Below are 27,934 nucleotides of genomic sequence, written 5' to 3' on the forward strand. Positions count from 1 at the left end.
ATCTCAAGGAGAGCAGATCTACCGTTTCAAACCTATCACGTCAGGGTGTCGATTGAGTATGCCACGTGAGTAAGTCAGATTGTCACGACTCTAGTCAAAATTATTAAATTGATCATGCAATTAAGGAAAGCATGCCCACCAATCTGAATCAGGAAGTAGATTCAACAACCAATCAAAGAAAGTCATGTTAACAAAGGTTGTTAGCCAATTGATCTAAGGTAGTTAGCCTATCACGATACCATATCCACATCAAACGGAAACTCAGGAGTACTATTAGATGCTCCTTGAGATCTGTGTGATGTGAATAACAAGGACCATCAAGAAGTCTAGAACTTCGGATAACCTTGTCGCGTATCCACCAGAGGAGGATGCCAACTCTTCTTAATCCTTATTATAAACCTAGCTATATAAAGCCCTTGAAATGGTGATTAAATTATCATAGAAAGAAGGGTTTTATTTTCTACTAAAAATGTGGTTTAGGGTGGGTTTGATCTTGCAGTTATTAGGGTTTCTGCTCTTAGATGGGCTCCTTCACCATGCCACAGGGAAACGTTATGCTTTTGTTGTAAGTCGTGTCGTCTTATTTTGCTATATATCTCTGATGTGGTTTATCTAATTTGTAAGATAGTCTGCAATTTAGTAGCAATAATCTTCTACTCAGTGCGTCACTCCCATTTTAGCGCTTATGCTTTTATCATGGATTATAAAATAGTTCAATTTCTAATTTTTGATCTCTTTATGGTGAGTCTAGTAATTTAGGCCGAGAATCAGAAACCAAAGTTTTAATGTTCATCAACGTTGATTGATACATTAAAGCAAATATATATATATATATATATATATATGTTGAAAAGGGTGTTTAACAAAAATGGCCAGAGTTTTTTGCAAAAGAACTTATTGAACCAGCCATGTCTTTTTAATATTTACGAAAATGGTCATATATCCAATTTTGTAATTATTCATTTTTACGAAAATGATCACACTTGCTATTTACTTACGCTTCAATGAATCTACATTCAATTCAAGGGCACAAAGATAAATTTATCAGACTATCCTGCTTATATATATGGATTGAACATCGGATTATCATTTTTGTAAATTTTTTCTTTACAAAGTTGAGTATATAACCATTTTCGTAAATATTAAAAAATCACTAATTCATATATATAAAATCTTCATAAAAACATTTAGTAGATATCCTTATATGTATGTATTTTCTTTTTAATATCAATAAACTTATTTTTAATGCGATCAATAACTTGGTGATAGCAAGAACTGAAGCCAAATCTATTGTACATTGTGTAAATGTCTTGTATTTTGTTAGCGATATTGTAGGGGAGGGAGGGAGCGGAGCCCTCAGTCCAAACTTTTTAGGGTTACGAAAAGAAAAATTGTGTAATATTTTCTTAAGGATTTTCTATTTTTAGGAGATAGACATATTTTTCACTACTCCCGGTTTCTTTAAATAAAAATCTAAGAACGGTAAGAACACCACTGAATCCTTGTGTGATTTGGTATTTTCACATTATATTGTTAACCAAGACTTTACCAAAGAAAGGATACTAATGATTTAAAGTTATTAATTTTAGATTAAAGAAACTCGGTATACAAGACTCTGTAGCAAGAAGAACATCATGACCGTAAATGGGAGGTTTCCAGGGCCCACTTTGCATGTCCACAAAGGAGACAAAGTGACCATCCATGTCTACAACAAGGCAACAGAGAATGTCACCCTTCACTGGTAAGGCTATTTCTTTTCTTTTTTATTTTATTTTTTATATTATTTAGTAAAGGCTTGAGGAGCGTTGATCCCATCTTCACCTCTATTAATTAGTCACTAATCTTTTGTTTGCTTAGCAAAAAAATTATTATTTGGTACTTCTATTTGTGGGGTCCGTATGGATGCCATGTTGAACAGTCGATCTTACAGTGAGAGGAATAACTTAATAACAATATATGTTCGAGTTATGCATGATTGTAGGGAAAATATTATTTTGGAAAAAAAATTTCTTCAAAAAATGGTCATGAGGGAATAGAATTTCTCAAAAATATGTTTTCTGCTGTTTGATTGCACCAGGGACATATCATTTACTTTGGGTGTCTTGGTGAATATCTTTCTACAAAAAAGTGCAATCATGCATCTCCGATCCGAATCACACTCACATCTAAAAACTATTTTATTTTTCAATTGTTTTCAATTGCAATATTACAAACTCTTATGATATGTTTGATTGTTGATATGTAAAATCCATGATTAAAATGATTTCCAATGAAAATATGATCTAACAATGTTCGAATCATCATTGGTAAAGAATTTGAACTGTCAAAAATTGACACCAACTCTTTCACCTTGACCACCAATGGATTCCGATCAATTTAACATTCAAATCCGATTTTCCAAGTACAATCAAATGACGTTGTCATCCAAGTTTCTATCAAATTTTCTCAGCGATCGAACACCCTATATAATAATAATAATAATCTAATTTCCATCCTTCTCGACATCCTTATCTCTGCAACTCTGCTTATTCAATTTATTAACATGATAAGTGCTTCTCGACTTTCCAACATTCAGTTTCATAGAGCATAATTGGTCTTATTATCATCTTATTCGCTTTTCCTTTTAATTTGATTGGTATACATCGACTACAAATGACTTAATAATAATCTTTTTTATTATTAATTAGAAACATGGTTTTAAAACTCGTTTTGACATCTCGTCCATGAAGGAGACTGAGTCATCTCAAACGAGTTTTCCAATACGTTTGAGTCGTCTCGTTCAACAATGAGAAAAATGAACCGTGATTTATTTAAATCTCGTCCAATCCGTTTGACTTGTCTATCCGTCTCGTTTGTGGACGATACTGAGACGTATCGGATGAGTTGTCTCGGTCTTGGACAAGATTTTAAACCATGATTAGAAAGGTTAAATAGACAAAGAAATTTAAAAACCTAACATGAGCATATGTATTTAAGATAAGAGGGTGTGAAGGCCTATCTAATGTCTAAAGAAACTTATTACAGGCATGGGGTGAAGCAACCAAGGAATCCATGGTCAGATGGACCTGAATATGTCACACAGTGCCCAATTCAACCTGGAGCCAATTTTAGCTACACTATCATATTCTCTGATGAGGAAGGCACTCTATGGTGGCACGCGCACAGTGCTTGGACCAGAGCCACTGTGCATGGGGCCATCATCATTTATCCTAAGATCGGAACCACCTATCCTTTCCCCAAGCCATACAAAGAAGTGAAACTCATACTAGGTATGTACCTACCTTTAGTTGCAAATGACCAAACCATCTCAATTTATTTTCATTTAATCAGCTTAATTTGTAGTGTTTATTTTACATTATGGACTCTGGTCAATATAATTCTATATTCTAATAGCTAGTACATGAGCCCTCTTCAAGAAAGGAAGAAAGAAAATGTAACAAAAATCTTGTAAGATGTATAGCATTTCTAAGTTGGGTCTCAAGAGGCTAAATTAAGAAAGGAGTTCTTTTTTAATTTTTTTTTCAGTGTTGGAGGACCAAGGCCTAGAGCGGCTAGCCCACTTGTGAAAAAAAGGAACCAGCAAAGAGAGCAAAAATTGCACACAACACAAGGATTTACGTGGTTTGACAATGTGTTTATGTCCACAAATCGGTTCAAGAACAATTAATATTTTTTAAAACTAGGTTTTACACCTATGAGATCTCTATTTGTAAAATTGGGAGTGGCTAAACACGTCTATCTCCCCAAATAATATAAACCCCCCAAAATTGGAAAAATCCTTAAGAAAATATTACATCATTGCCTTTTAATCCCTAAAAAAATTGGTGGTGGTGGCGGGCGGCTGCCCCTTGCACCCCTACAACTCAGCATACCGCTAACAGAATACAAGACATTTACACAACAACTGACCCACTCGCTGCATTTTAGGTATTTATATGTATTTCTCAGATAGGGTTTTGAGAGCTAAGAGAGTTGAGAGGTTTGAGAGCTTGTAACCAATCTTTATCATTGATGATGGATTAATCCTCCTCTTTTCCGTGGATGTAGGCATTCTTTATGTGTGTTTATTTTTATTTAATTCTATCTCTTGTTTGGCTTCCTTAATAAAAAATAAAAATAAAAAGAACCCTAATTTTAGCATTTGTTAATGGTAGGAGAATGGTGGAAGAAGGATGTCATGGAGGTCCTTGAGGAAGCCCTTCAAACAGGAGGAGCTCCCAACATCTCCGATGCTTTCACCATAAATGGCCACCCGGGCGATCTCTATCCATGTTCAAAACCAGGTGCAAATGATCCTCTCATTACGAAAGCCGAAAGGGTGTTCTTTGCAACATATCTTTGATTTGAGCAATCTTATATTTTCAAACTTTAGGAATAGTACTCACTGATATCCCTAACCCGGCCACCCCTTACCTGTCTATAGGAACATTTCGAATACAGGTGCATCAAGGCAAGACCTATCTTCTTCGCATAGTAAATGCAGCCATGAACGACATTCTCTTCTTCTCCATTTCTCGACATCAAATTACGGTAGTAGGGATCGATGCAAGCTACGCTAAGCAATTAACACGAGATTATATCCTCATAAGCCCCGGTCAGACCACAGATGTATTACTAGTCACCAACCAACCGATAAATCACTATTACATCGCGGCTCGGGCTTATTCTACAGGCCTCAACGTTGACTTTGACAACACCACAACCACTGCTATCCTCCAATACACTGGCAAATACAATCAATCATCATCTCCTTCATTCCCAAATCTCCCCTATTACAATGACACATCAGCCTTGATCAATTACCTCAATGGCCTCAGAAGCTTAGCTACTAAAAACCATACCATCGATGTCCCATTAACCATTGAAACACAATTGATTACCACAATTTCCGTAAATACGTTCCAATGCCTTACGAACAACATGTGTGAAGGATCCAATGGAACACGACTGGCAGCTAGTATGAACAACATAAGTTTCGTTAACCCGTCAATCAACATACTTCAAGCTTACCACAAAAGGATTAATGGTGTTTTTGGTGATAATTTTCCTAGTATGCCACCATTAATTTATAATTTTACGGCTGAGTACTTGCCACTGAGTCTTCAGACACCGAAATTGGGTACAGAGGTGAAGGTATTAAGGTATAATACAAGTGTGGAGGTGGTTTTTCAAGGGACTAATTTGGTTGCAGGAGAAGACCATCCAATGCATCTGCATGGGTACAGCTTTTATATGGTTGGGTTTGGTTTGGGGAACTATGACAAAAACAAGGATCCTTCTGGGTTTAACCTCCTCGATCCTCCTCGTTGTAATACCATCACTGTCCCTAAGAATGGGTGGACAGCCATTAGATTCAGGGCAGACAACCCTGGTACGTTTCATCATGCCCACCCCCACCATCTAGTTTCATGGTTATGTTTTAGGTGGAGAACATAATTAATTGTTTTCATTTTATTTTGGAAGACGCATTTTTTTTTTTTTTGAAAGAATCCTTACCCACGTGGCATACTCAATTGACACCCCTGACATGATGTGACATGTTTGGTGATAAGTTTGAGGGTCCAACTCAAAACCAATTGACAGTGAGTGAAGAGCTTCTAAGAGAGAGAGAGACAAGGCAATGAGTGTCCAATGTGGAGAGGCCCAAGAGCTTCTAAGAGAGAGAGAGACAAGACAATGAGTGTCCAATGTAGGACTAAACTTAACACGCTCCTGCACATATATGCCAAACTGGGCCAAAGCATGCGGAGATATAAATAGGGTGACGTGGATGAGAGAAAGGCCTGCTCTAATACCATAATAAGTTTGAGGATTCAACTCAAAACTAATGGGCAATGAGTGGAGAGGCCCAAGAGCTTATAAGCAGAGAGATAAGGCAATGAGTATCCGATGTGGGACTAAACTCAACACTCGGAACCGTAGATCTGCACACCTTGGGATATACAATTGCACTTTCCCATAAAAAAGCGTACCCCGAGCGAACCATGTATTCCGAGGCATACAGATTTACGGTTCCCGAACATATCACATCAAGGGTGTCAATTGAGTATGCCACGTGGGTAAGTCAAATTATCATGACCCTTTTTTATTATGTCTTAAAACTTGCTGAGTCATATCAAAACTCGATTGAGTCATATTGACAGGCATCGATTTTTTTTAAAAAAATTTGGTTGATTAAATTCATCGTGTAAAATTTGAAAGATATAAGAGAGATTTTCCACATATACAATTTTTGTTCTATTAAATATCTACTATTTACCTATTAAACATCCGTGGGAATATGATTTGTTTAATTTAACCAAATCTTTGGGATAAGGTTTTGTGTTGTTTATTTACATAATCGATTACAATATATGTGAAATTGATTATGTTTCGAACACCCAATTTTGTATTTTTTAACTTTAGTATCATATTAGATGTCCCTTTAATCTTTATGATTGATTAAACTAAAAATATTGTAATCATTTTCCATTTTCATAATAATAAACTAAATTATTATTTAATAGATATAATTATTTAAATTTTAGATTAAAAAGAATTTTTAGAAAGTTATCGTTTTAAATTTTAAAAAGATAACAATAATAGAATTTTTGGAATTTTTTTTTTTTGTTGTTGAAAGAAGTGAAGCATCCCTATTTGTTTATAAGTATTAAGAATACATTATTATTGTTATTGTTGTTGTTCTTAATTTATTGAATTATGATGAATGCACGTGATAAATCATATACGTGTCTGATGTGGCAAGGGGCACAAAACCGCACATCTTTTTCTTTGAGTATCTTAAAAAAAAAAGATCTATGATTCTGTGTCCTTGTCACATCAACCGCATATGATTCATCATGACTCTAATTTATTTAGGTTTGCTCAGGGGTGTGGTTAATGCACTGCCATTTGGAGCGTCATCTTACGTGGGGTATGGATACCGTGTTCATAGTGAGAAATGGTCCGCACTCAAATGATAGTTTGTTGCCTCCACCACCAAACATGCCACCATGTTGACCAAATATTTTTTTAAATAAGACATCTAAGATTGTACATGAGATTGGAGTAATAATTTGTCTCTGACTTTATCATCGATAACGTAGTCATACCATTGAGCTTGTTCCCTCAAGGCCGCAGCGCATCAGGTGGTTGTGCGTCGGGGGCGGAGTGCACGTTTGCATTAACTACAAATATAAGCACTACTGTAAGATTATAATTGTCTTTAAAATTAATTTAAAAGATTGTGTTAAAAATTTTAAATAAATAATCTAACTTTATGACATGGTATGTCACTTAATATATTGCAAAGACATTTTTTTTATAATTTTAAATAATAACTAATGTGAATTTGCATCAACAATATCCTTCACCCTTATATATTGGTCTCACTAAGAACAAGCTTATCTAATGATAACACCAAAAATTTGTTACCGACAAAAAAGTTTAGCCACCCATGACTCTCACAAAGGTTGTGTCAATAAGAATAAACAAGAAAATGTACATATCTTTGGGACAAGACTTTGTTGTTGTTAATAATAGTAGAAGTAAAGGTTTTTTGACACTAAATAGTGTTTAGTGCAATATAATTAAAAAGCATTATGTGAAACTTGGAAAATTTGACGGGACTAGACCCATGAATTTTAGAAATTAAATTTCAATGGCACAATGCCGTTGAAAATTTTGATTTCCTCATATTCGATGGCTTAGAGCCTCCGAATTTCTCCAATCCTTCATTAATTTGATGGTTTTGAACTGTTAAAAAAAAAAAAAAATTTACTCCTTGACTTGTCGCAGTTATATGGGTTTTTTCATGTTGTGGAGTTTTGATTGGTACACTGCATTCGTGGCAAAGCTAATCTTGATGGGTGAAATGAGAAAGTATGTAAACATTGGGGATAAAGGTGAATACATTGAAAGGAGGGGAAAAGAACTTAAAAGTGATAAAGAGGAGGGGGTATAGTCTTTAACAAAGTGGAATACATTGAGATACACCTTTGTTTTCCAACTGATGAATGACCAATACCTTGACCTCAGTCCAGTGTAAAAGACTAATTAATAAAATAACTTAAATGCCATCGTTTTTAACCTCTATTAATCAACAACTCTTGATTTTGTTCTCTCAAAAATCCACTATCTTTAACTATTCAACCTTGTTTTTAGTTCAATCATCTTCAACTTTTTTTAGAAAATCTTAGAATCTTCTTGGAAAAAAATTCATCCTCTTCTATTTTTTTCAAAAATCCTCGAAGGTTGAATGATTTAGAACCTTAAGGTTGGAGGAAAAATCTAGGGTTTTTAGTTGATGATGAAGAACAAATTATTTATGTTATATTTTTATTAGTTTATCAAAATAGACGGAGGTCAAGTAAATAAATCTATTTGAAATATAAGGATATCTCAAATATTCACCAAAACATGGACTAAAATCTAAATAACCTTTTCCCTAAGAGAGTTGTTATTAACCCATCAAATGTTACTTATAACACACTAATCTATATGTAAAGTGTATTTGTAAAATGTAAGCACCTACTTAATTTCAAAAGGATTGTGTTGTAAGTAAAAGTTGGTGTGGCAATATAATTTCTCTTTGTCTAACTAGTAATTCATGTTACTTGATTTGTGGGTCTGTTCGGTTTGAATTTGGGTTTGCGATTCGTGGTTCGTCACTCGAGAATGAATCCAGTTCGCTGGGGTAGTCAGAGGTGAGGGTATTTGAAGTTTCAAGTGATGAGTAGAATGAAAAGAGCTTGCATGACACATTTTGGGAAGAAGAAAAAAACAAAAAAGTTTCTATTATTTATGGGTTAAAGATGAGTTTAAGATTTTAGGGGGTTGTCTCAAATATTATCAACACGTGGAGGGGTTAGCGAAAAAAAGAAAAACTCAATTCCAGACTGAAGTGACTTCAGGCGTAACTTCTTGATGTGAAAGTGTATGGGAATCATAGATACTTTACATCGGGATACAATTTAAAGGCATCTATGGTTCTTATCCATTTTCACATCAAGAAGTGTGCGATATGAGGTTACTTCAGCACGACTCTTCCCTCGAACTGAGAGCAAATCGTCCCGCGAACTGGTTCGGCTGAACCGAACCAGTTTGCGGTTCAGCATCTAACCAACTAATTAGGTAACCCTCGCTATAACTCACCTTCACCCCCTTCTTCTCCATCCCCGTGTGCCGTCTCTCTCTCTCTCTCTGTCTCTCTCTCTCTCTGTCAAAGTCTCATAGCAGAGAAGGTACAATGTTGGATGAAAGCAAGTTCGACTTAAAACTTCAACTGTGGGCACTTCGAGTTCCTCGCGAACTCTGCAAGACCGTTACTCGGATATTAAACGGGTACTCTCTCTCTCTCACTCTTTCTTTCTTTCATTTTTTTGTTCTTTTATTAGTTTCGGATTTCCTTATTAATTTTCCATTACAAAATCTTCAAGATTAATCGATTACTTAGACCTAGTTGTAATTCATGCAGAATTTGAGATGGAAGTTGATGATTATATTTTCTAGGTATTTGGATCCTTAAAACATAGTAAGAGATGAGTTCAATTGTAGTGAATCACTTAGAGACTTAAAACTAAAACTGGAACTTAAGTTAACTAATTATCAAATTGGAAATTATGGAGTGTGAGTTGAGTTTCAATAACGAGAGACGTGACATAGTAAGATTTGTGGTTTGATTAGAGCAACAACTTTACTCTCAACTGGGTTTGAATCCATATTTCAGTTGGTTGACATATTGCATTGATCCAGTCTTACCTGCCAAAATTTAAAAATCACTATTGGCTTTATAGAGAGCACAAGTCAACTACAATGATTTTGTGAGATATAAGATGGTTAATTTTCAAGATTTGATCCAGGTTGACTATCTTTTGCGTCTTCTAATCCATTTAGACTTCGGATAGATACCATCCGTGCTAATTTAATTCATGAAGTTTCAAAATGTTATATGTTGTAGCATTGTGAACCATTTAGTTGCATAAAGTGATCATTTACCATTTGAGTTTTCACGTAGTTCATTATTTTAGGAAGCTTGAAGTGCTATCTTGGTAACTTCATAGAGTCCGTGGGTTGTAGTGCCATGGACCTGGGTTCAAAACCAACCTTCATCCTAACCCCTCAAAAAAATTCTTTTTGTGGTAATTTTCTACTACTGTGCCTTGGCCATATCACTGAATATTTGTGGTAATTTTCTTGCAGATATATGTTGGATAAGCCTCGGATCAAACCCATCACTGAAGATCCATCTTGTGAAAAGAACCGTTTTATGATATTATCTGACAGAATTCAAAATCCTGGTAAGAAATGTAGAATATTGGATGTTCATAATTCCTTCACCAAATGGTAAAATTAATGAAGGGTCCTGATTTTTCTACAATGACTAGAACACCTCCATTTGGAAAACATAAACGCATGGTTATGCTGTAAAAAGTGATAGAAACTACAATGGTGCACATTATGCTGATGAATTTTTTTTTTATTTGAAACAGACTTATCTGGAATTCCAGACCAAACACTTGATGCGTTGAAGAAGGTATGCAAGATTGAAGTAGTTCCCTATTCTTTGACGCTTGGATATTCCTATTGGGGTGCAGGTCAGTAGCAAATCTCTTTGAAAGTACATGCCAGTGCGTGTTTATTGCAACCAATTTATTCCTTGAACAGTATCTAGGATAGCCTAGTACTGGCTTGTATATGGTCATGTTTTAGTTACGTTGGTTGTACTATCATCTCGCCAATTTTTGTAAGCCTAAAAGGACTTGGGTTTGAATTGGCGTGTAATGCATTTGATTTTCTTCTTTTTCTTTAAATTGTTAAAATTTCAGAAGAGAAGCGTGATAAGTTTATAGGTAGTTCACAACTAAGGTTTAAGGTCCCCTAACCTTAACATTTTTCTATTTCGATAGTTTCTGATTGATATTATTTGTTATCTTGTCTGTAAACATGTTTCTGAAACACCAAATTGCATTTTTTTTGTATCTAGATCATATTCTGAGGCAGATACTGCCAGCTGGAGTAGAGGTTCCATCATCATTTGAAACAATAGTTAAGTAATCCTATATGTTCTCCATTTACTTTCTTTTTTAACCTTTCCATTTTTTCAAATATGTGTTTGTCGATCTTCTCCACATGGACTTTGGTCTTCCATTTAGTATACACCTCACTTGTCCACCTATATTACAGTTATTGATATTATATTTTCAGTTTATGATAGTCAGGGCCATCCTAATTCAAGTAACAAACTAACAACATTTCTTGTTCATTCAGGTCATGTTGCTCATCTAAATATAACTGGTGATTTACTTCCTTACAAAGATGTAATTGCGAAGGTTATTTATGACGTAAGTTTGAACTTGCTTTCCTATTGAGGAAAAACAATGCTTCCCTTTCTTGTCTAATTATCTGTTCAGTAGATATGCATAGAAGCTATCTGAAAGGTTCAAAATTTATGAGTTTTTCTTTGAGCCAGATATGCTTACCCTTTGTATGCCACATGGAAGAAACGTATTGCATATAGGTTCTATAGTAAGAAAAGGATTGTCTTCTTGTCATTATAATTCATGTTGTGTTGCTTACTGTTATCATGCTACCCAAAGCTCCTTGATTGTTAGTTACTCGGTTGTGGTTCCTTACATTCTAAGTGATAATGCTTTTCTTTATCTAACCATACTCTTTGAATGAATAAAAACCAATATGTATCTAGGACCTTGGATGTGCTGTTAACAAACATGTCTATAGTCTTATTGCTTCTGAATAACTTTCTTTGGGGAGTTTTTTTATGCTTATTTTCTTTTTAGCAGAAGAACCAGCCAAGAATTAAAACTGTTGTGAACAAGGTTGGAAACATTACAAACGAGTTCCGAGTGCCAAAATTTGAGGTTCTAGCAGGGAAAGATGATATGGTTACAGAAGTCAAGCAATATGGAGCACTATTCAAGCTCAATTATGGCTTGGTCTATTGGAACTCAAGACTGGAACATGAACACATACGTTTGGTTTCTCAATTCCAGGCAGGAGAGATTATTTGTGACATGTTTGCTGGTGTTGGCCCTTTCGCAATTCCTGCAGCACAAAAGGGATGTAAAGTGTATGCAAACGACTTAAATCCAGATAGCATTCACTATTTAAAGATTAACGCAGAGTTCAACAAGGTAGATGATCTTGTTTGTGCATACAATATGGATGCGAGAGCATTTGTTTCTCAATTAATGGCTGTGCCAGTTAGTGAAACTAAACTGGAATCTGAGGCTCCAATTCTCAAAGCTTGTGAGGGATGCAACCTTCCAGTTATTGGGAAAGAAGATTCTGAAAAGGGATGGCCAACAGGTAAATACTTGTTTTCACATTATTTAATTGTCTTTCCTGAGAACCACGAATTAACATTCATTGGCCTTGCCGCGGGAAAAAATAAAATAAGTTAATGGTTCCACTGATCAAGAAGACAGAGAAAGCCCATTAGAGACTATTGTTGGTGGTGCTGCTGCTGCTAAAAGACCCTCAGAATGTTGTGAGAAAGGTATGTTTGGCAAATCATAGGAAATCTACAAAGTGTTGCTTTTGCATCTTTAATTTGGATGCAAAGATTCAACATTGATGTGAGGTCCTTTTTTTTCCGATAAAGGGCAGCAATTTTATTGAGGGAGGACCAAGATGGACTCCTAAAAGAAAACATCCACTTGGCCATTGGAACAATAGCTAATGTCTAGCTTTTGTATTTATTTACCATGGATTATAGAATGTTTTATTTTTTTAGTTTTGATTGAAATATTATTCATTTTATTTTTTTTGTTCCTTGTTATTGTCTCTACAGAATATGGAATTGTGGATGGTGCTGCAACAGGTAGGAAAAAGGGAAGCACGAACAAGAGGATGAAAGGCTCTAATCTATCCAACACTAAGACCTGGGAGCATGTTGATCATGTAATTATGAATCTACCTGCTTCTGCCTTACAATTTCTTGGTAAGTGAATGTTTCCTCGTAGTATCTGTCATTTTCACTATGATATTTTCTTGTGCACCTCACCCCCATCCCCACTGATGCACACGCACACGCACGCATTGTTCCTGACGTTCCCACTTCCTAGGAAATGTTAGCCTACAATCAATCCAACCTCATATATACAAGTATGAAGAGTTTGTCTTCCTGTTTTTAAGATCCCGTCATCCTTCTATATATGTACCCATTCCTTATCCTTTTTTTTTGCTACATGTATGTTTTCCTGTAATTCCTGTCAATTTCAGTGTGTGTATCTCTAGTGAACAAGCCAGTGAAAACTTGATGTGCATGTGGGTGTGTGCATTTGTCCAATGTGAACAATCCAGTGAAAACTTGACTAGGAGATTCATGCCTATCTTAATGCCCATATATTCTGTTCTGAGATTTAGCAGGACCCCACCTGACAACAAAACTATATGAACATAGTTACAATGTATAAAATAAGGAAAATCGATGGCCAAGCATGCATATGTTTACAATCTGTGCCATCTTATCAAAGAGGATTAACAAGATGATCTGGAAATTGTTAGGTAAAAATCAGCATTAAGGCATTTGGCAAGGAACTACACCAGCCATTAGATTCTTTCCAAACATAAGAGACTTCGGAAGTTCAAATTGCCCAAGTGTGATTAAGCAATTTTGTATATCTTGACATGCCATTTCCCCCTATACATTTTTACTGACCTATACTAATTAATATTATGCGTTCACTCGGAGTCTATTTACCACTTTGCGTGTCATACCCCAAACTAAGAATATTAAGATGTTGCTTTTTAAGAATACTTGTTTCCTGGCTATTTTCTTATTGTTGGCATCGTTGAGTTTCATATTTTGCCTATGCCTGCAGGAATCTTGTGTGATGTCATACTATGATGTGTTTGATGCTTTCAATTAATCCTTGATAATCGTTCCTACAGACGCTTTTAGGAGTCTTATTAAGAAGAAATACTGGCAGGGACCTTTACCTTTGATTCATTGCTATTGCTTTATGCGATCAAATGAAACGAACGAATCATTAATTTCTGTAAGTTTCTCTCCATTTAAACATGATCGAGTTCCCCCTTGTAATCTTTCTCACTTTTTATCCAAAAAGGTTTTTGGAATTTAAGTTTTGCTTATCCTTCCTTTTTTCACATGTGAGATGGTATGTTGGTTATTTGATGCCAATGTTCAAGCATGTATATTTTCGCTGAATTTTGTGAATGTTTTGTTAGCATTTTAGACAACGGTGAATCAGTATTTATAGAAGCTTTCTTTTCATGCTTATCCCGTTGTTGGTTCAGTTTATGCTTGGGAAAAGGGGTATTGGAATGGTTTTAGCTCCAGTAATAAGAATTCAGAGCATTTGATCATAAACCAAAGTTATTAAAGTCTCACTTGAGATCTGTACTTCAGTATAACGGAACATCTCTTTCTCTTAAGGATAGAATAAAGGATTATTTTGGAACACAAGAAATCTTTTATTCTGAATCAAGGCAAAAGAAGGATAGTTGGGCTGAAAGTTGCCAAATGGGGATGGGTGAGATGGTCCAAACCTCTGCTACGTGCCATGTGTGAAATTTCATCTTTGCAGAAAATAAAGTCTATTGTGTTTGCTCAGATTGCCACATCTTTTATTTATTTGTTCATTGCTCATTCTTTTACATATCTTAACTTGCTCGTGAAATTCTCCTGCAGGAGGCAGAGTCTGCTTTGAATGCTAAGATACTAGACCCATTACTTCATAGGGTTAGGGATGTCGCTCCAAACAAGGTATAAACTCACATGAGGGTCACTTACCATGTTTTGTATATGATGATTAGTAGTAGAATTTTTAGTAGATTGCTCATATGGTGATACCTCATGCTCACCTTAAATTTCAACTATGGTCTTTTGTACTATGTGGCATGTTTGCATTAAATCCACTTTGTTTTTGCGACAGAGTTGTGCCTGTTATATAATCTTTTCTAGCTTTAGGCCTTTCATCTTGTCTTATACATGTGTGTGTCGAAATGGTGTTAAAAGTCTCGGTTATTATTGCTACCCAGCTCAAGTAATTTGTTGAAGTCTTATTTTTTTATGTTGCAGGCAATGTTTTGTTTAAGCTTTCGACTGCCAGAAGAAACCTGCTTCAGTGCGGATGTGACTAATGATACCCTCCCATCTGCGCTGGGGGAATCCTTGTAAATACTTTTAACTATTAACAAAGTCAATCCCGGGTCTGGGATTGGTCCTCATCACGGGTTCCTTTGAGGCTTACCTCCCCTTAATGCTAACAAAACAAAAAGGGGGGAAATGAAAGCAAACTAGTCATGCAATGTACACATCATGAGAAAAAAGGTATCGTTATCTTAATTTATCGTTATAGTTGCGGTCCTAACATTTATTGTCTCCCTGTGTGTTCTGTTTGTGCATCTGTCAAAATTGTTCTTGTTAACCAACTGATTTTACACTTCCTCGGCGCACAAAAAGTCGATGAAAGCCTTTGATTCCCCTTCCAGCACCATCTTTGTACCACAAAGATCTGATTATACTTTTTTAAGAGGGAAATTGCTCCCATTTTATTTCACACTTGCCAATTGATGGGACTTGGTTTGAATGGTCCTCAGAAATGATCATGCACCATCAATTTTTTTATGCAACTTTCTTGTATTGAGGTTTTCTACACCTTTGATAATAGCATTTGGGTAACGGAAAAAAACTCCTTTTTATGGGGAGTGGACACTTGACACTCAACTATGATGTGCTGAGTTCTTGGTTGTTCTTCTGGCTTCTATACATTTGGCATCGCTGAAGAAGGAACCAAAAAAAACTTTTCAAAAAAAAAAAGATTAATGGTTAACATTTGTTGCTGAAACGAAGTAACATTTGTTCAGATTCTGCCTAGTATATGAGGGGTGTAAGTAAACTTTGGAATATAAAATGAAAAGGAATGGTAAGAGAGGGACCTGTGATTAAGATCGCCACTACACCTTTTCTTAAAAAAATTAAAAATAAACAAAAGAAAAAACGAGTTCTTAACAAAGTTTAATGATGAACTTTTTGGTACCACAACTTTTGTACAATTTCTTGGAAAATTGATGTATCCATGTGTTACCCCTCTCCCCCAATCACAGAGTTGTAGATCATCTGCCTTGTGATACACAGGAAAAAGATTTATGGTTAGAGGTATCCCAAGGCAAATAATCTATTGTTCTGTGATGGGGGGGGTGTGTCACAGGAGGGTGTCAGAAAATCATTACACTACTTCAATTTACATTTTTTTTTTGCTCTCAAATCATAGAAAAGGAAGTTTGTTTATTTATGTATTCCTTTTATTACAAGCATGGATTTACAATTCATTTTGACGTCTTGTCCATGAACGAGACCGAATCTAATTGGATGAGATATTCAATTTATTTGAGGTGTGGGACGAGATTTTAAAAAATGCCATAGAACTAGAACAAATCATGTCTTTGAGACGACATGTCAACTCTTCTCCTTGGTGAATGAGTCGTCTCAGTCTTTGACGAGATTTAACATAGTGCATCAAGACCATAACATCCCACATACCAGCTTCGGGTAGTGTCATTTATTTACATATATGTATAAAAGCTAAAGATCAAAAGAAGCAAAATAAAGAAAAAAAGGAAGCAAAATAAAGAAAAATATTTTATTTTTTTAAGTTACTTTTGTTTTTTGGAAATGGTCCATGCCTTCACAACCCCTTTGTGAAGAAGGAAAAGGTGCCCTTTAACACAAAGGCAAAGAAGGAACGAAAAGTTTATGGAGTAAGAAACACGTAGATTCAGGTTGGAAAGTTGGCATTTAGATAGGATTCCCTTCCTTTCAAAGGGGATTCAAGCTTCCTTCCACTCTAATCAAAGATAGTTTCCACTTGTAACTCTGATTATGCCACATGTTGTTCATGCATTAGTCAATGTAAAAAAAAAAAAAATAATGAATTTGCTCAGAAGGCTCAATAGCATATTTGTATGATCGCATGAGGATATGTCGGTAATAATACAAACCCATGAATGGAAGACCGAAGAAAATTTTCAATTCATTCCTTAAAGGTACTCTCAGGTTAGGGGCATTGTCACTTGTATCATATTATGAGTCTTATATGTATGTCAGATATTTAAGATAACTCCTGTAAGACTCGAATTGGCTGACCCATGTTTGGTCCTCTTTTTGGCGATATTTATATATCCTGTACGCTTATATCTATAACGTGTTTTGTCCTATGTGAGTAAAAGTTTCGAATGGAGCTAATTTTTGGTGAGGATGATTTCTATGATGAGGAGATCATCCTCATCAAAAATCAGCAAATTCTAAAAATTCTGACCCCATATTTATAAGTTGAAGAATCATGGACCATGTATTTTTTGTAAATCACTTTTGATGAGGTTAGAAGTTTTGGATTGAACTGATTTTTGGTGAGGATGATCTCCTCATCATAGAGAACGTCCTCACCAAAAATCAGCTCAATCCAGAACTTTTAGCCCACATAGGACAAAATGTGTTGTAAATATATGAGTAGATACATGTGTACACCGATCCTGACCCATATATCAAATATCAAACTTCAGTGAGTTCTAGCTTATATCCATCAGCATCTTCATAAAGCTCGTAGAAAGAAAAAAAAATAATGGAATGGCTAAAAATCATCAATCAAACTGGCTTTTATTTGTAGATTAGTGGGCCTAAAAGAGTATCACGAGGTAGAAAAGTAGAGGTAGGGTGCGCAATGCCAAGCCACTCCCAGTGTAGAGGAGGATTTTCACATTTTCAGTAACTTAAACTTAAACAAAACAAAGAAGTTGATGTTGAACTCACCCAACTCGACATTTCGTTGGACGCCAGTGTCCAAGTTTGTGGGGACTAATATAAAGGATACCCAGGACATATTTACTGCTCCACACGAAATATTTACTGTTTCCTGTGAAACAGGTGTTTTTTTTTACCAAAAAAATATGACACTTTTGCCACAAGACAAACCCCAATTTCCAGTTCCCATCCAACCTTCATCAAGGAAAGCCCAAGGGCAATTCAGGTAATTCACCTAATAAAATGGTACAGAATTGAAAATTTTAGCACCAGGTGCATGTTAGCCTAGATCGGTAAGTATAACTGAATAACAGAATTAAGTAACGAATCTTCCCTTTCTCCTTTTTATTATTTTTTTTTCTTTTGTCTAAACCACCATAGTTTTTGAGAGAGAAAGTCATCTTTAGTGTATTATAAATACTACCACAAACAATAGAACAATTCCCCTTTCTCTCTTTCTTTCTTGATGTTCTTCTCTTCTTCCTTGATTTGAGAAAGAAAGATTGCAAGAGATTTTATTGAAGATTCATTAAAAAGGACATAATGGCAGATTCAAGAACAGACTCTAAAGCTCTCTTTATTCTTTTTCTTGTGTTCATGAACATGGTATCTAATGGCCAAAGCATTGGAGTGAACTGGGGAACAATGGCAACTCACCAGCTCCCTCCAGAGATGGTAGTTGAGATGCTTAGAACCAATGGGTTCAACAAGGTGAAGCTGTTCGAGGCTGAAGAAAAGATTTTAACAGCTCTGATTGGGACAGATATCGAGGTCATGCTGGCGATACCGAATTACATGTTGGAGGAGATGAGTGGAGATAATGGGGTTGCTTCTTCTTGGGTTCAAGAGAATGTGACCCAGTATTGCTTCAATGGTGGAGTCAAAATCAAGTTGAGTAACACAGTTTTTTATCATATATATGCTTCTTCTTTTTCCTGCTTGAACACTTTTTTCTTTCTTGATAAATTGCTATGTTCTAAAAAAAATAATTCCTTTTGTTATTGTGTTCTTTGTCTAACTGTTTTTCTTGTTCAAATTGTGAAATGGGTTCATCTTGCCTCTTTGAATTGGGTTTTGTTCTTTGGTTTTTTTTATTATTAGTAGAGCAAATTTTATTAAAATAAAGAAGGAGACGGTTGAGGTAACCAGCCATAGTACAAGAGTCAAGTTACATACTACAACAGAGAATTAAAAACTACACAGTTAATTTGAACATAAGTCCCATTTAAACACAAAATCATGTTTTACTTACTTTTCTGGTTTCCATTTGAATTGGGTTTCAACTCATGCTATGGGTTTCTTTGTTCTGATTGATATTTGTTCTTCTTGTTTCTCCAGATTAGTTGTGTTTCTTCAATTGTTAAATTGTGGGTTCTTCTTCTATGTTCTCTAAATCTTTTTAAATTTCTAAAGAGACAAAAAACAGTTCTATCAAGCCAAACTAATTTAACTTAGATGAAGAAATTGAGATTGCAAAAGAATGATTTTGCAGGTATATTGCTGTAGGCAATGAACCATTTCTTCAGACCTACAATGGCACCTACTTGACAGTCACCTTGCCAGCTCTGCGGAACATCCAGGAAGCCCTCAATGTAGCCGGGCTCGGCTCACATATCAAAGCCACTGTTCCATTCAACGCTGACATCTACAATTCCCCCGATTCCAATCCAGTTCCATCTGCTGGTGACTTCAGACCAGAGATACGTGACCTCACTATCCAAATAGTCCAATACCTCTACGAGAACGATGCGCCTTTCACTGTCAATATCTATCCGTTCCTCAGTCTCTACGGGAACGAATACTTCCCTGTCGATTACGCCTTTTTTGATGGGTCAAACAAGCCCATCAAGGATGGTGATTCCCTCTACACTAATGTGTTTGATGCCAATCTTGACACTCTCCTATGGGCCCTGAAGAAAGCAGGATACCCTGACACACCGATCATAGTTGGAGAAGTTGGGTGGCCTACTGATGGTGATAAGAATGCAAATGTCGATAATGCAAAGAGATTCAACCAAGGACTGGTTCGACACGTACTGAGTGGCAATGGAACTCCAGTTAGAAGAGGGAAGATTGAAGCGTACCTATTCAGCATCAACGATGAGAATGTTAAAAGCATTGCACCAGGTGGTTTTGAGAGGCATTGGGGGATATTTGAGTTTGATGGGAAGCCAAAGTATGAATTAGATCTGTCTGGTAACTTAGAGAACAAGGGTCTAGTTGGGGCGCAAGACGTAGACTATTTACCAAGAAGGTGGTGTATTCTGAACCAATATGTAGAAGACCTCTCAAAATTGCCCGAAAACATTGACTATGCTTGTACTTTCTCTGATTGTACCGCTCTGGGTTATGGGTCCTCCTGTAACAACTTGGATGTCCATGGTAATGCTTCGTATGCATTCAACATGTATTTTCAGGAAAGGAACCAGAAGCTTTTGGACTGTGATTTCTCTGGTCTGGCAATGGTGACTCATGATGATCCATCTACTGAAAATTGTCATTTCCCATTAATGATTGCATATGGTTCTTCGGTGTCGTTGCAGAAGGGAGTAGTAGATGTTTTAGTGACAGTAGTTGGGGGGATTGTGGCGTTCTTGCTTCTCATATAAAGGATAAGATTTTAGGAAGTAATGATTTTTATTTCTGATTGAGATATATCAACCTTCTCATATCTGAACATTGATGATCCAGCAAACTAAGCGCGAAAAGATGCCATAGCTTGTGTTATGAGATAGACAACTATTTCTAAAATATGTGGTTTTGAACTAGACACGCATTCAGAAAATATAACGCCCAACAGTGCAGGATGGTGTATTTTTGTCTCTTTTCTTTGTTCCTTATTTATTTTTCATTTTTGGTTATCTTCTTCTTCTCTGTATCAGTCATATATTGTACACACCCATATTCAATTTCACAATAAATTATTGTTTTGTCTAAAAAAACAAGCAAAGGAAAAGAAAATTAAGGGAACAAATGCAACAAATTTGTGAAAAGCAGAAGTCTCTTAAACATTGCCTAGCAAGCATGGAACATAACAATAAGGGACAGGGTCTGTATGATTGCAGGGAATTTATTTTTTCTAGTGAATCCTTGGAAAAATGAACTCTGCAGGAAAATGATTTCTACTGTTTAATTTGATTGCACATTGGACAATTTCAAAATTGATCACAATTTTTTTTAGTTTCACGTCGATTTACTCAATCTTCACATAACTGCTTTCGTGAATTCCTGAACTCTTCTCAAAGAGAGCCGTGCCTCTGGTTTCTCTTTACCCACTCATCAGTTATCCCTCTCTTAATGTCTTGTTCAAATTCAATAGTAGGACCAAGACCGTTTTCAAATAGATATTGCTAAGTAGCCCACCCCAAATCTTTGGGATAAAGCTTTGATATGGCCAAAGAAATCACAATAGGATGGATGAGCAAACTAAACTAAGGTCTGATTGATCCTGATTTGACCCAATAAAAACCCGAATCCACTATTTGTGGTACCACTTTAGTAGGATCAATTGTGCCATACGAATCTGGTCAAATATTGAAATAACAAAACATGAGAACTATAAGTCTATTACCACAACCACATTTTTTTTATACAACCCCAATGATAAAATTAGAAAGATGTGGGAAAACATTTTTTTATTTTATTTTTATCATGATACAAATTCCTTTTCTCTCCAACTAAAGAATCACTCTTTTAACATCACAGTTTGCACATAATCTTTAAATTCCTGCGACTCTTCTGAAATCAACCCATTATCAACATCAACGATCCAAAAAAAAAAAAGTTATTAAGATTTGTTTCGACTTGTTTGAGGATTAGCGTGACTTTAAGAAGTGGAGAAAAGGGGATTTTGATGGAGTTGGAGAGGTTGAAAGGGAAGGAAAGATTAAAATTAGAGTTTGATCTCCTTGGGATTTTGAAGAGATATGTGAAAATAGATTATTAAGGGTTTGATTGAGAATGGGAAAATATAGACCGGAGGAGGTGGGATAATAGAGGGTTTAACGAGAGAGAGATGTCACTTATGTAACAATAAAATTAGTACAGATGCATCATTGTTGTGTGATAAATAAAGTTGGCGTGGCAAAAGTTATATATAACATAAGACATTACAACATGGAAAGGAGAACCAGAGAGCTTCGAGGATTTGAAAATTTCTATGAATAAGTCATGTTTCCTTCACCCTGCAGGAGGTTCTTGATTTGAATGAGAGCCTGCCAAGATGAGAAAAATGATGTCAAAACAGTAAGCCATTAATTAAACATGTAATTCATACTGCGTCGTCATCATCAAAGACATCCCAAAAATGGAGGCCTGATGAACAAGTGCTACTCCTTTATTTTTCTTTTAACTAAAAGAATTGGACTGGGATTCATTCTAAGAGGTAGCAAAGTTTGTACACAGGCTTCCTCCTTTATCAGGGCTTAGGACTGGCATATACCATGGGAATACCTTTTGGTCCTCGCATGGATGCTTAAAAAAAACAGATCATGTGATCACTCCTTAGGGCAGATATCTAGGCTCTATGGAAAATAAAAGAGAGAAACCTTTTGTTTATCTGAAAACTCCTATAAAGTAGATGGGTGTTCACATCATGCCCCGAATGAGTTACAGGGGAAAGAGACTACATAGACATGAAGGGCATGGCAAAGCTACCTCAATTGCAATGGCGGTTGGTGTCAGATCGGCTACATCTCCAAGACCCATTTTGGCTGCAATATCTGCAAAAGTAGACACATTTTGACTTCTTCGGCATTTACCAAATTATAAGCATAACGATAGATGTAGTTATATTTTCCAGACTCTATAGAATCAAACACATGCAAAAGGGATTAAAATGAGGCAGCAAAAAAAATATATTCAGAATGAAATTTCATGCTTCCACCTCAATCAACCCTCTCTGTGTCACACATCCAGGACCAGGAGGTTGTGAACCATCAATAGGTGGTAGGAGATCCTTATCATCCACCAGACTGAACTTTTCCGTGTCACAAGGATTAAAGACACGATAGCCTAATGAAGGAAAGTATAGATGTTCTTTATCTACATGAACATGGCACAGGGAAGAAGCAAGACTGCTATCCAGAAATGGACTCTATTAGATGATGGTAAACAATCAAACGTGGTTTTTGAAGGGTCAAAAGGAATATAATAGATGATGCTGGAAGACATCAATTTTGGCTTAAGAGATTTTCCTGGTGAGATCGATCCATAGAATGCAAGTGCCACATGCATTGTTATGCTATCATAGGTTGTATAAGACTCATAAGAGGAGGGATCATCCCTCTTATCATATTCCAACATGTCAACTCATCATCAAAGCTTATCCCTACTCTTTCGGTCGAGTGATCAAATCATGCTCCTACATTAAATTCTATCACAAACTAAAAGAAACCACAAACATGTCATGTGTTCAAGATAACATACATTCAAGGGAAACCTTGACATCAGCATTGGCATAGGCTTCACCTCTCTCTTCCGAAAGTGTCGAAAGCCGCACGAAAGCCTGTTAAAGAAGTAAATGTGTAAACAGTGAAGAGAAAAATCAGATTTTGCTCCCTCCTAAAATAGCATTTCACAAATAATAGAAATTAAAAAAAAATAATCCTGCTGTACAGGTGCTGCTCAAGATGAAGGTCACCTTTGTGTAAGCATCACCTGATTCATGATGCAAAAGAGGGCGAGAATGAGTCCCTACAGCTGCAATTCTCCTTGCCAAAGCTTCCAAAGGCACATCTAACCAGACTGTGAGCCCTTTTTTCATATATTTCCTGATAATTCAAAAGATCAACATAGCTCATACATATGACTGAAAGATATGACGCAATCTGAAAATTATTAGGAAGATGGAAAAGATAGATTATTACTATATCCATGTTACCATACCAGTTGACTGGTCGAATCACTGCACCACCCCCAGTGGCAACAACTAAGCGGCGCATCATAGACAACTCCAGCAATACCTCACTCTAAAAAAAACAGAAGAAAAATCTTTTTAACTTTTTATTTCCTGTATGGGAAAAAAAGCTAAACAAGATAACGACTTGTTTAATCTACAAGCCTAACTCAATCTAAAGAACAGATCAACCATTAACCTTTTATTTGCTGTAGGGGATGAAAAAGTAAACTAAATGAATCAAATTTAAAGCAGTAGCTGTTTGTAACAACAGCCAACGAGCTCCAATTGTTGTGGCATCAGTGATTCTTAAATGCTAGTATTAATAAATATTTCTGTTGATTTGTTGGTTTGCTTCTCTTAATATACGCAATAAATCGGTTTCATCATTGTACCATATGTCCCGAACGTGTGTTGACGCCCAAGTCTTAACAGGGACCCAACCTCCTAGCACTCCAATGCACAGAACATTCAGCTTATCTCAGACATACTGGGTCCATGACATGATGCACAACAGTGGACCATGGTTCAGAATTCCATTCTAAACAGGAATATCTTGGCTGAGATGCCTGTGCTGAGGTGACCAGAACAATACTTTGGAGGTCATACTAAAGTTGTCGCATTGTCTCAATTTACCTGTACTGAAACAACTTGGCTTTCAACTGACTGAGATGTACCTAGAAGCTGAGAATTTAAATCATGTCATGGATGTTTTGTATGAAATAAAAAGAAATTAGGGCTTTTTTCAAGTACTCCAAAAATTTTACCTTAAAAAATGTGATTAATAAACCTAATGTAAAGGGGTTTATCTTTTTTCCATAGGTAAAATTAGATGAAGATAATAAAATGGGAGAAACAAAAAAAAAGTACTTTGAAGGGTTTTTGGAAATTTAATTGAAAAGAATTCACATTGAAAATGTTACATCTTAAGTCTAAATGACCAAAAGTTCCAAAATACACTGCTCATTTAGGCCAAGATAATAAAATTCTGACACTTCCCCAGCATATCATGCTGGCAGACCTCGAAACTAAAATACTGTGGCCTAAATAATAATAAGATCTGAAATTCAACACTAGACCAAATTGAAAGAGAATATAGTAAGAGATGACATACAATGTTTTCTAAAATACCTCATTATCTCTAAAAAAGGTCTCACTGTACTGTTTGAAGATCTGAGCAACAGAAGTTCCACCCACGGCCTGCTCCACCAATTTGTCACTGCAACACCAACAAAGATCATAAATAATCCAATACATATATATTCTAGAGTTCCATGTAACAGTGAAAAAAGGTACCGGTTGAGTGGATCATAAGGATAGACCTACCAAAGGCATACCAGTATAAATGGCAAACAGAGAGGAATTGGATCAACCACCTCATTGGGGTGCCTCCAAGGAGATCTTCTATAAAAAGATCCGATCAGCTGATCATCATAGCCCATCTAAACCCATTCTTTTGTATGATCAAATAAAATATTTTAAGTGGTCCAAAATAGAAAAGGTCTATCAAACAGACGTTTATGATCATCTGATCCACTTGGTTTTGCACAAAGTATCGACAAGGTACCCATGGAGTGGTGGATCCCATCCATCCACAAAGTGCAGCACATTCACTGACATAATTTAGTAGACCACCTCAAAATGAACCATATGAGTAGTCACCTTGGATTTCCACATTATTTATATGCTCCCATATAAATTAAATATAAAAGATATACAGGAACAAACCTGTCAAAAAAAGAATAACCTAGTACTTCTGATAAAATCTTTCCCACGGTTGTTTTTCCAGATCCCATCATTCCTGCATTTTATACCCCATAGAATCTAGCTATTAGAACCACCTGCATAATACTAATGTACTGGACAACTTTCAGCTAAGAGAACTGACCAACAAGATATATGCAACGTCCGTTTAAGTATGGGGCAACTTCTTGTGACTTCTTCTGCAATTATGCTAACATCCAATAAGATAGACGTGCAAATTATCTCACACGACCAATCATCTCTCAAAGTTTCAAGTACTAAAATCTTTCCACCAAGAACCAATTACCCGATGTATAACACCATTTCACAAAAAAACGGGCCAAAATTCTTCCATTCCTCGTGGAATAAAATAAAAATAAAATAGGTAATCAAGGACATCGATCCATACCTTCAAAACTAGAGCTTCGTCAACAAAAGTATGAGTTTTTTCTGATTCCAATGCCGACTCTACAAAAGAAGTAACAATAATTGAAAGGGGAACTCAATGATAAAAACAAGATAAGCAGTCTCAGATTATGGCAAAACTAATCAAACAAAACAGAAAATAGACGCAGAATGATTTCTAACTAATTTCCTTGGCTCCATAAGCCCACCTACATAATCTAATCTCAAATATTTCCATCGGAATGTTCACATTGAGTGTTAATGGAAGTAATTTGAACCTTGAAACCAAAATGTCTATATATAATCAGAACAAGTAAGCAGTCAGGGCACTTCTTTAAGTTGCTTCAACCAAGGAGATCAAATAGGTCACAATTCATTGAAAAAGGAGATCGTGAGTTCAATTCTTGTCAAGACCACTTCGAGGTTTATACCCATAGTTCAGTTGGTTGAGATGTTGCAATGCAACTTTGAAGCCGTGGGTTTAAATCCAACTTCCCTACCACACCACACACTATATATAATTTTTTTTTAAAAACAGTGCTTTGTGTTGAAGCTGTGAGGTCATACCAATTTTTTTTTATTATCAATAACTAGAAGGTGGCATGTGCAAAAACACATGTATGAGAAGTGCTTTTGAAGATCACATATTAAGAAAGATATTTTTGTAATTTGAAAACTAAGCAACGTGATTATAAGGTGCAATTTTCTTGATTTTTGACCAAAATAACCCTAATTATATTAAATTTAAATGTAAAGGTGGGAGCATTTGTGAGATTCAAATTTTGGTGTTGAACCACTTCTTCTCCGCCTTCTCTCATTATAATAGTAAAGATTTCCCTACTTACCCTGAGAATTCTTATAAGAACATGAAAGCTCAAGTCCAACCAGTCTAGGTGGTCGAACAAAAGAAATACTATGCCTCAACTGCCTTGAATTAAGCATCCGAAGAGCCTGGTCCTCTCTACATCTCTGAGAAAACTGCAAGCAACCACTTGGTTTCTGTCCAATCTTCTCCAAACCGTTCAACATACAACATGCCGAGCTCGTAGCATACATCGCCTCCATACTTTCAGTATCCCAAAGAAATACAGAACACTTGGTATCTTCAGCTATAAAAGAACCTGACTTTCGAAGATTCTCGGCCAACAGAGATCCAATGATCCAATTCAATCATACCTTGGCTGCATCAGGAGAAAAAAATTTAAAAATGGAAAATTTTAGATTCCAATACTCGTTTTCACTCAAAATAAAGAACTTCCAAACACTACAATCGCTTGCATATAAGGCCTAATCGGACCAAAATAAAATTAAACCAAGAAACAAAAAAAGACGACATATTTCGAAATTACATAGAACATATCCAAAATATGAAACCAATCATAGATGGTTAAATTTCTATTTCTATTTTTCTCTAAATAAAGATTTTTAGAACCCCAAAATGAACCAAAAACAGAAAGAAGCAAACAAGAACCGAAGAAACCCGAGATTTTTCTAATATTACACATAATATTAGAAATGAAATATCTGCAACCAATCAGGGAGGTTTATAGCGTAAATGAGGTTGAATCACTGAAAATAAAGTCTTTAATGGAGAATTCCAGATAGATTTAACTATGCATTTTTTACAAACCTTCTCAAACCCTAGAGTTCTTCGTTCTAACATGAGAGAGATACAGAGAATCTACGTACCCGAAGAGGGGATACGGCCCAGAATTAGAGAGATGCGCACGATAGCGGTAAACCAGTAGAGACGTGGGAGGAGAAGAGTGAACGTTTCTCTGGTTCTTATATTTGCGAGGGGAATTCAAGTAAATACGAATTTACCAAAGAACCCCTTACCAAACTATTTTCTTATAAATTGTTCAAAATGCCACTAATATATAACGCTTCTACCACTGGACAGTTGGTGGAATTTCTTTTAGTTCGTATGGGTGTTTTGGTATTTTGAGATTTCTTGACCTTGCCTAGTCGCTCTAGAGAGTAAGATATCCTACTATAAAAAATGCTGAGCTATCATGTTCTGGTCTTTATCTAGGGTATTTTAGTAATTTCGTCTACGAGTGTTTGGTGAGAATCTTGGCAAGAGGCGCTACCTTCACCTACCGCCGCGCAACATGAAGGGTTTG

General features: G+C 35.9%; 4 protein-coding genes across 9 annotated transcripts; 3 read left to right on the top strand and 1 right to left on the bottom strand.

Annotated features, from left to right (window-relative positions):
• The first annotated feature begins 407 nt into the window (after positions 1-407).
• On the top strand, positions 408-7,008 carry LOC147402764 (laccase-15-like). Of its 2 annotated transcripts, none has more exons than XM_086438102.1 (6): positions 408-565; positions 1,590-1,741; positions 3,025-3,269; positions 4,155-4,283; positions 4,424-5,371; positions 6,869-7,008. In XM_086438102.1, exons 1-6 carry the CDS (start codon positions 470-472, stop codon positions 6,997-6,999), a joined length of 1,701 nt encoding a protein of 566 aa, XP_086294228.1. In that variant the 5' UTR covers positions 408-469; the 3' UTR covers positions 7,000-7,008. The 2 variants fall into 2 exon arrangements, with proteins under 2 accessions (XP_086294228.1, XP_086294229.1); XM_086438103.1 differs by having other exon boundaries at positions 6,859-6,995.
• Positions 7,009-9,187: 2,179 nt separating this feature from the next.
• LOC147402765 (S-adenosyl-L-methionine-dependent methyltransferases superfamily protein) lies at positions 9,188-17,739 on the top strand. Of its 4 annotated transcripts, none has more exons than XM_086438105.1 (11): positions 9,188-9,321; positions 10,180-10,277; positions 10,470-10,574; positions 10,964-11,024; positions 11,246-11,321; positions 11,781-12,306; positions 12,398-12,496; positions 12,791-12,940; positions 13,894-14,000; positions 14,654-14,728; positions 15,044-17,739. In XM_086438105.1, the coding sequence occupies exons 1-11, from the start codon at positions 9,227-9,229 to the stop codon at positions 15,140-15,142; spliced, it is 1,491 nt and encodes a 496-aa protein (XP_086294231.1). In that variant the 5' UTR covers positions 9,188-9,226; the 3' UTR covers positions 15,143-17,739. The 4 variants fall into 4 exon arrangements, with proteins under 4 accessions (XP_086294231.1, XP_086294232.1, XP_086294233.1 ...); XM_086438106.1 differs by having other exon boundaries at positions 12,419-12,496; XM_086438107.1 differs by having other exon boundaries at positions 12,422-12,496.
• A 154-nt stretch (positions 17,740-17,893) lies between these two features.
• LOC147402766 (O-Glycosyl hydrolases family 17 protein) lies at positions 17,894-21,111 on the top strand. The gene is made up of 2 exons (XM_086438109.1): positions 17,894-18,654; positions 19,257-21,111. Exons 1-2 carry the CDS (start codon positions 18,308-18,310, stop codon positions 20,371-20,373), a joined length of 1,464 nt encoding a protein of 487 aa, XP_086294235.1. The 5' UTR covers positions 17,894-18,307; the 3' UTR covers positions 20,374-21,111.
• Positions 21,112-21,764: 653 nt separating this feature from the next.
• On the bottom strand, positions 21,765-27,656 carry LOC147402767 (shikimate kinase 3, chloroplastic-like). 2 transcript variants are annotated; one of them, XM_086438110.1, is made up of 11 exons: positions 27,498-27,656; positions 26,654-26,989; positions 25,813-25,871; positions 25,549-25,603; positions 25,389-25,461; positions 24,792-24,879; positions 23,651-23,733; positions 23,406-23,535; positions 23,192-23,270; positions 22,421-22,485; positions 21,765-21,978 (listed from the first exon to the last, which is right to left on the bottom strand). In XM_086438110.1, the coding sequence occupies exons 2-11, from the start codon at positions 26,871-26,873 to the stop codon at positions 21,922-21,924; spliced, it is 909 nt and encodes a 302-aa protein (XP_086294236.1). In that variant the 5' UTR covers positions 26,874-26,989; positions 27,498-27,656; the 3' UTR covers positions 21,765-21,921. The 2 variants fall into 2 exon arrangements, with proteins under 2 accessions (XP_086294236.1, XP_086294237.1); XM_086438111.1 differs by having other exon boundaries at positions 27,439-27,561.
• Between the last annotated feature and the right edge of the window lie 278 nt (positions 27,657-27,934).

This window comes from Akebia trifoliata, chromosome 4, assembly GCF_017979445.1.
Source record: "Akebia trifoliata isolate Shusen 1 chromosome 4, ASM1797944v1, whole genome shotgun sequence".
Taxonomy (NCBI): domain Eukaryota; kingdom Viridiplantae; phylum Streptophyta; class Magnoliopsida; order Ranunculales; family Lardizabalaceae; genus Akebia; species Akebia trifoliata.

What these genes read in the sequence shown, in the direction of transcription:
- LOC147402765 (XM_086438105.1), top strand. Translation starts at nt 9,227, where the DNA reads ATGTTGGATGAAAGCAAGTTCGACTTAAAACTTCAACTGTGGGCACTT. An exon ending in CTCAGAATGTTGTGAGAAAG is followed by an intron (nt 12,497 to 12,790) that starts GTATGTTTGGCA and finishes TTGTCTCTACAG; the next exon opens with AATATGGAATTGTGGATGGT. An exon ending in CGAACGAATCATTAATTTCT is followed by an intron (nt 14,001 to 14,653) that starts GTAAGTTTCTCT and finishes ATTCTCCTGCAG; the next exon opens with GAGGCAGAGTCTGCTTTGAA.
- LOC147402766 (XM_086438109.1), top strand. Translation starts at nt 18,308, where the DNA reads ATGGCAGATTCAAGAACAGACTCTAAAGCTCTCTTTATTCTTTTTCTT. An exon ending in AATGGTGGAGTCAAAATCAA is followed by an intron (nt 18,655 to 19,256) that starts GTTGAGTAACAC and finishes ATGATTTTGCAG; the next exon opens with GTATATTGCTGTAGGCAATG.
- LOC147402767 (XM_086438110.1), bottom strand. Translation starts at nt 26,873, where the DNA reads ATGGAGGCGATGTATGCTACGAGCTCGGCATGTTGTATGTTGAACGGT. An exon ending in CCTTTTTTAGAGATAATGAG is followed by an intron (nt 23,734 to 24,791) that starts GTATTTTAGAAA and finishes TGTTTTTTTTAG; the next exon opens with AGTGAGGTATTGCTGGAGTT. An exon ending in CAACCGCCATTGCAATTGAG is followed by an intron (nt 21,979 to 22,420) that starts GTAGCTTTGCCA and finishes TCATCTTGGCAG; the next exon opens with GCTCTCATTCAAATCAAGAA.
- LOC147402764 (XM_086438102.1), top strand. Translation starts at nt 470, where the DNA reads ATGTGGTTTAGGGTGGGTTTGATCTTGCAGTTATTAGGGTTTCTGCTC. An exon ending in GGAAACGTTATGCTTTTGTT is followed by an intron (nt 566 to 1,589) that starts GTAAGTCGTGTC and finishes TATTAATTTTAG; the next exon opens with ATTAAAGAAACTCGGTATAC. An exon ending in AGAAGTGAAACTCATACTAG is followed by an intron (nt 3,270 to 4,154) that starts GTATGTACCTAC and finishes TGTTAATGGTAG; the next exon opens with GAGAATGGTGGAAGAAGGAT.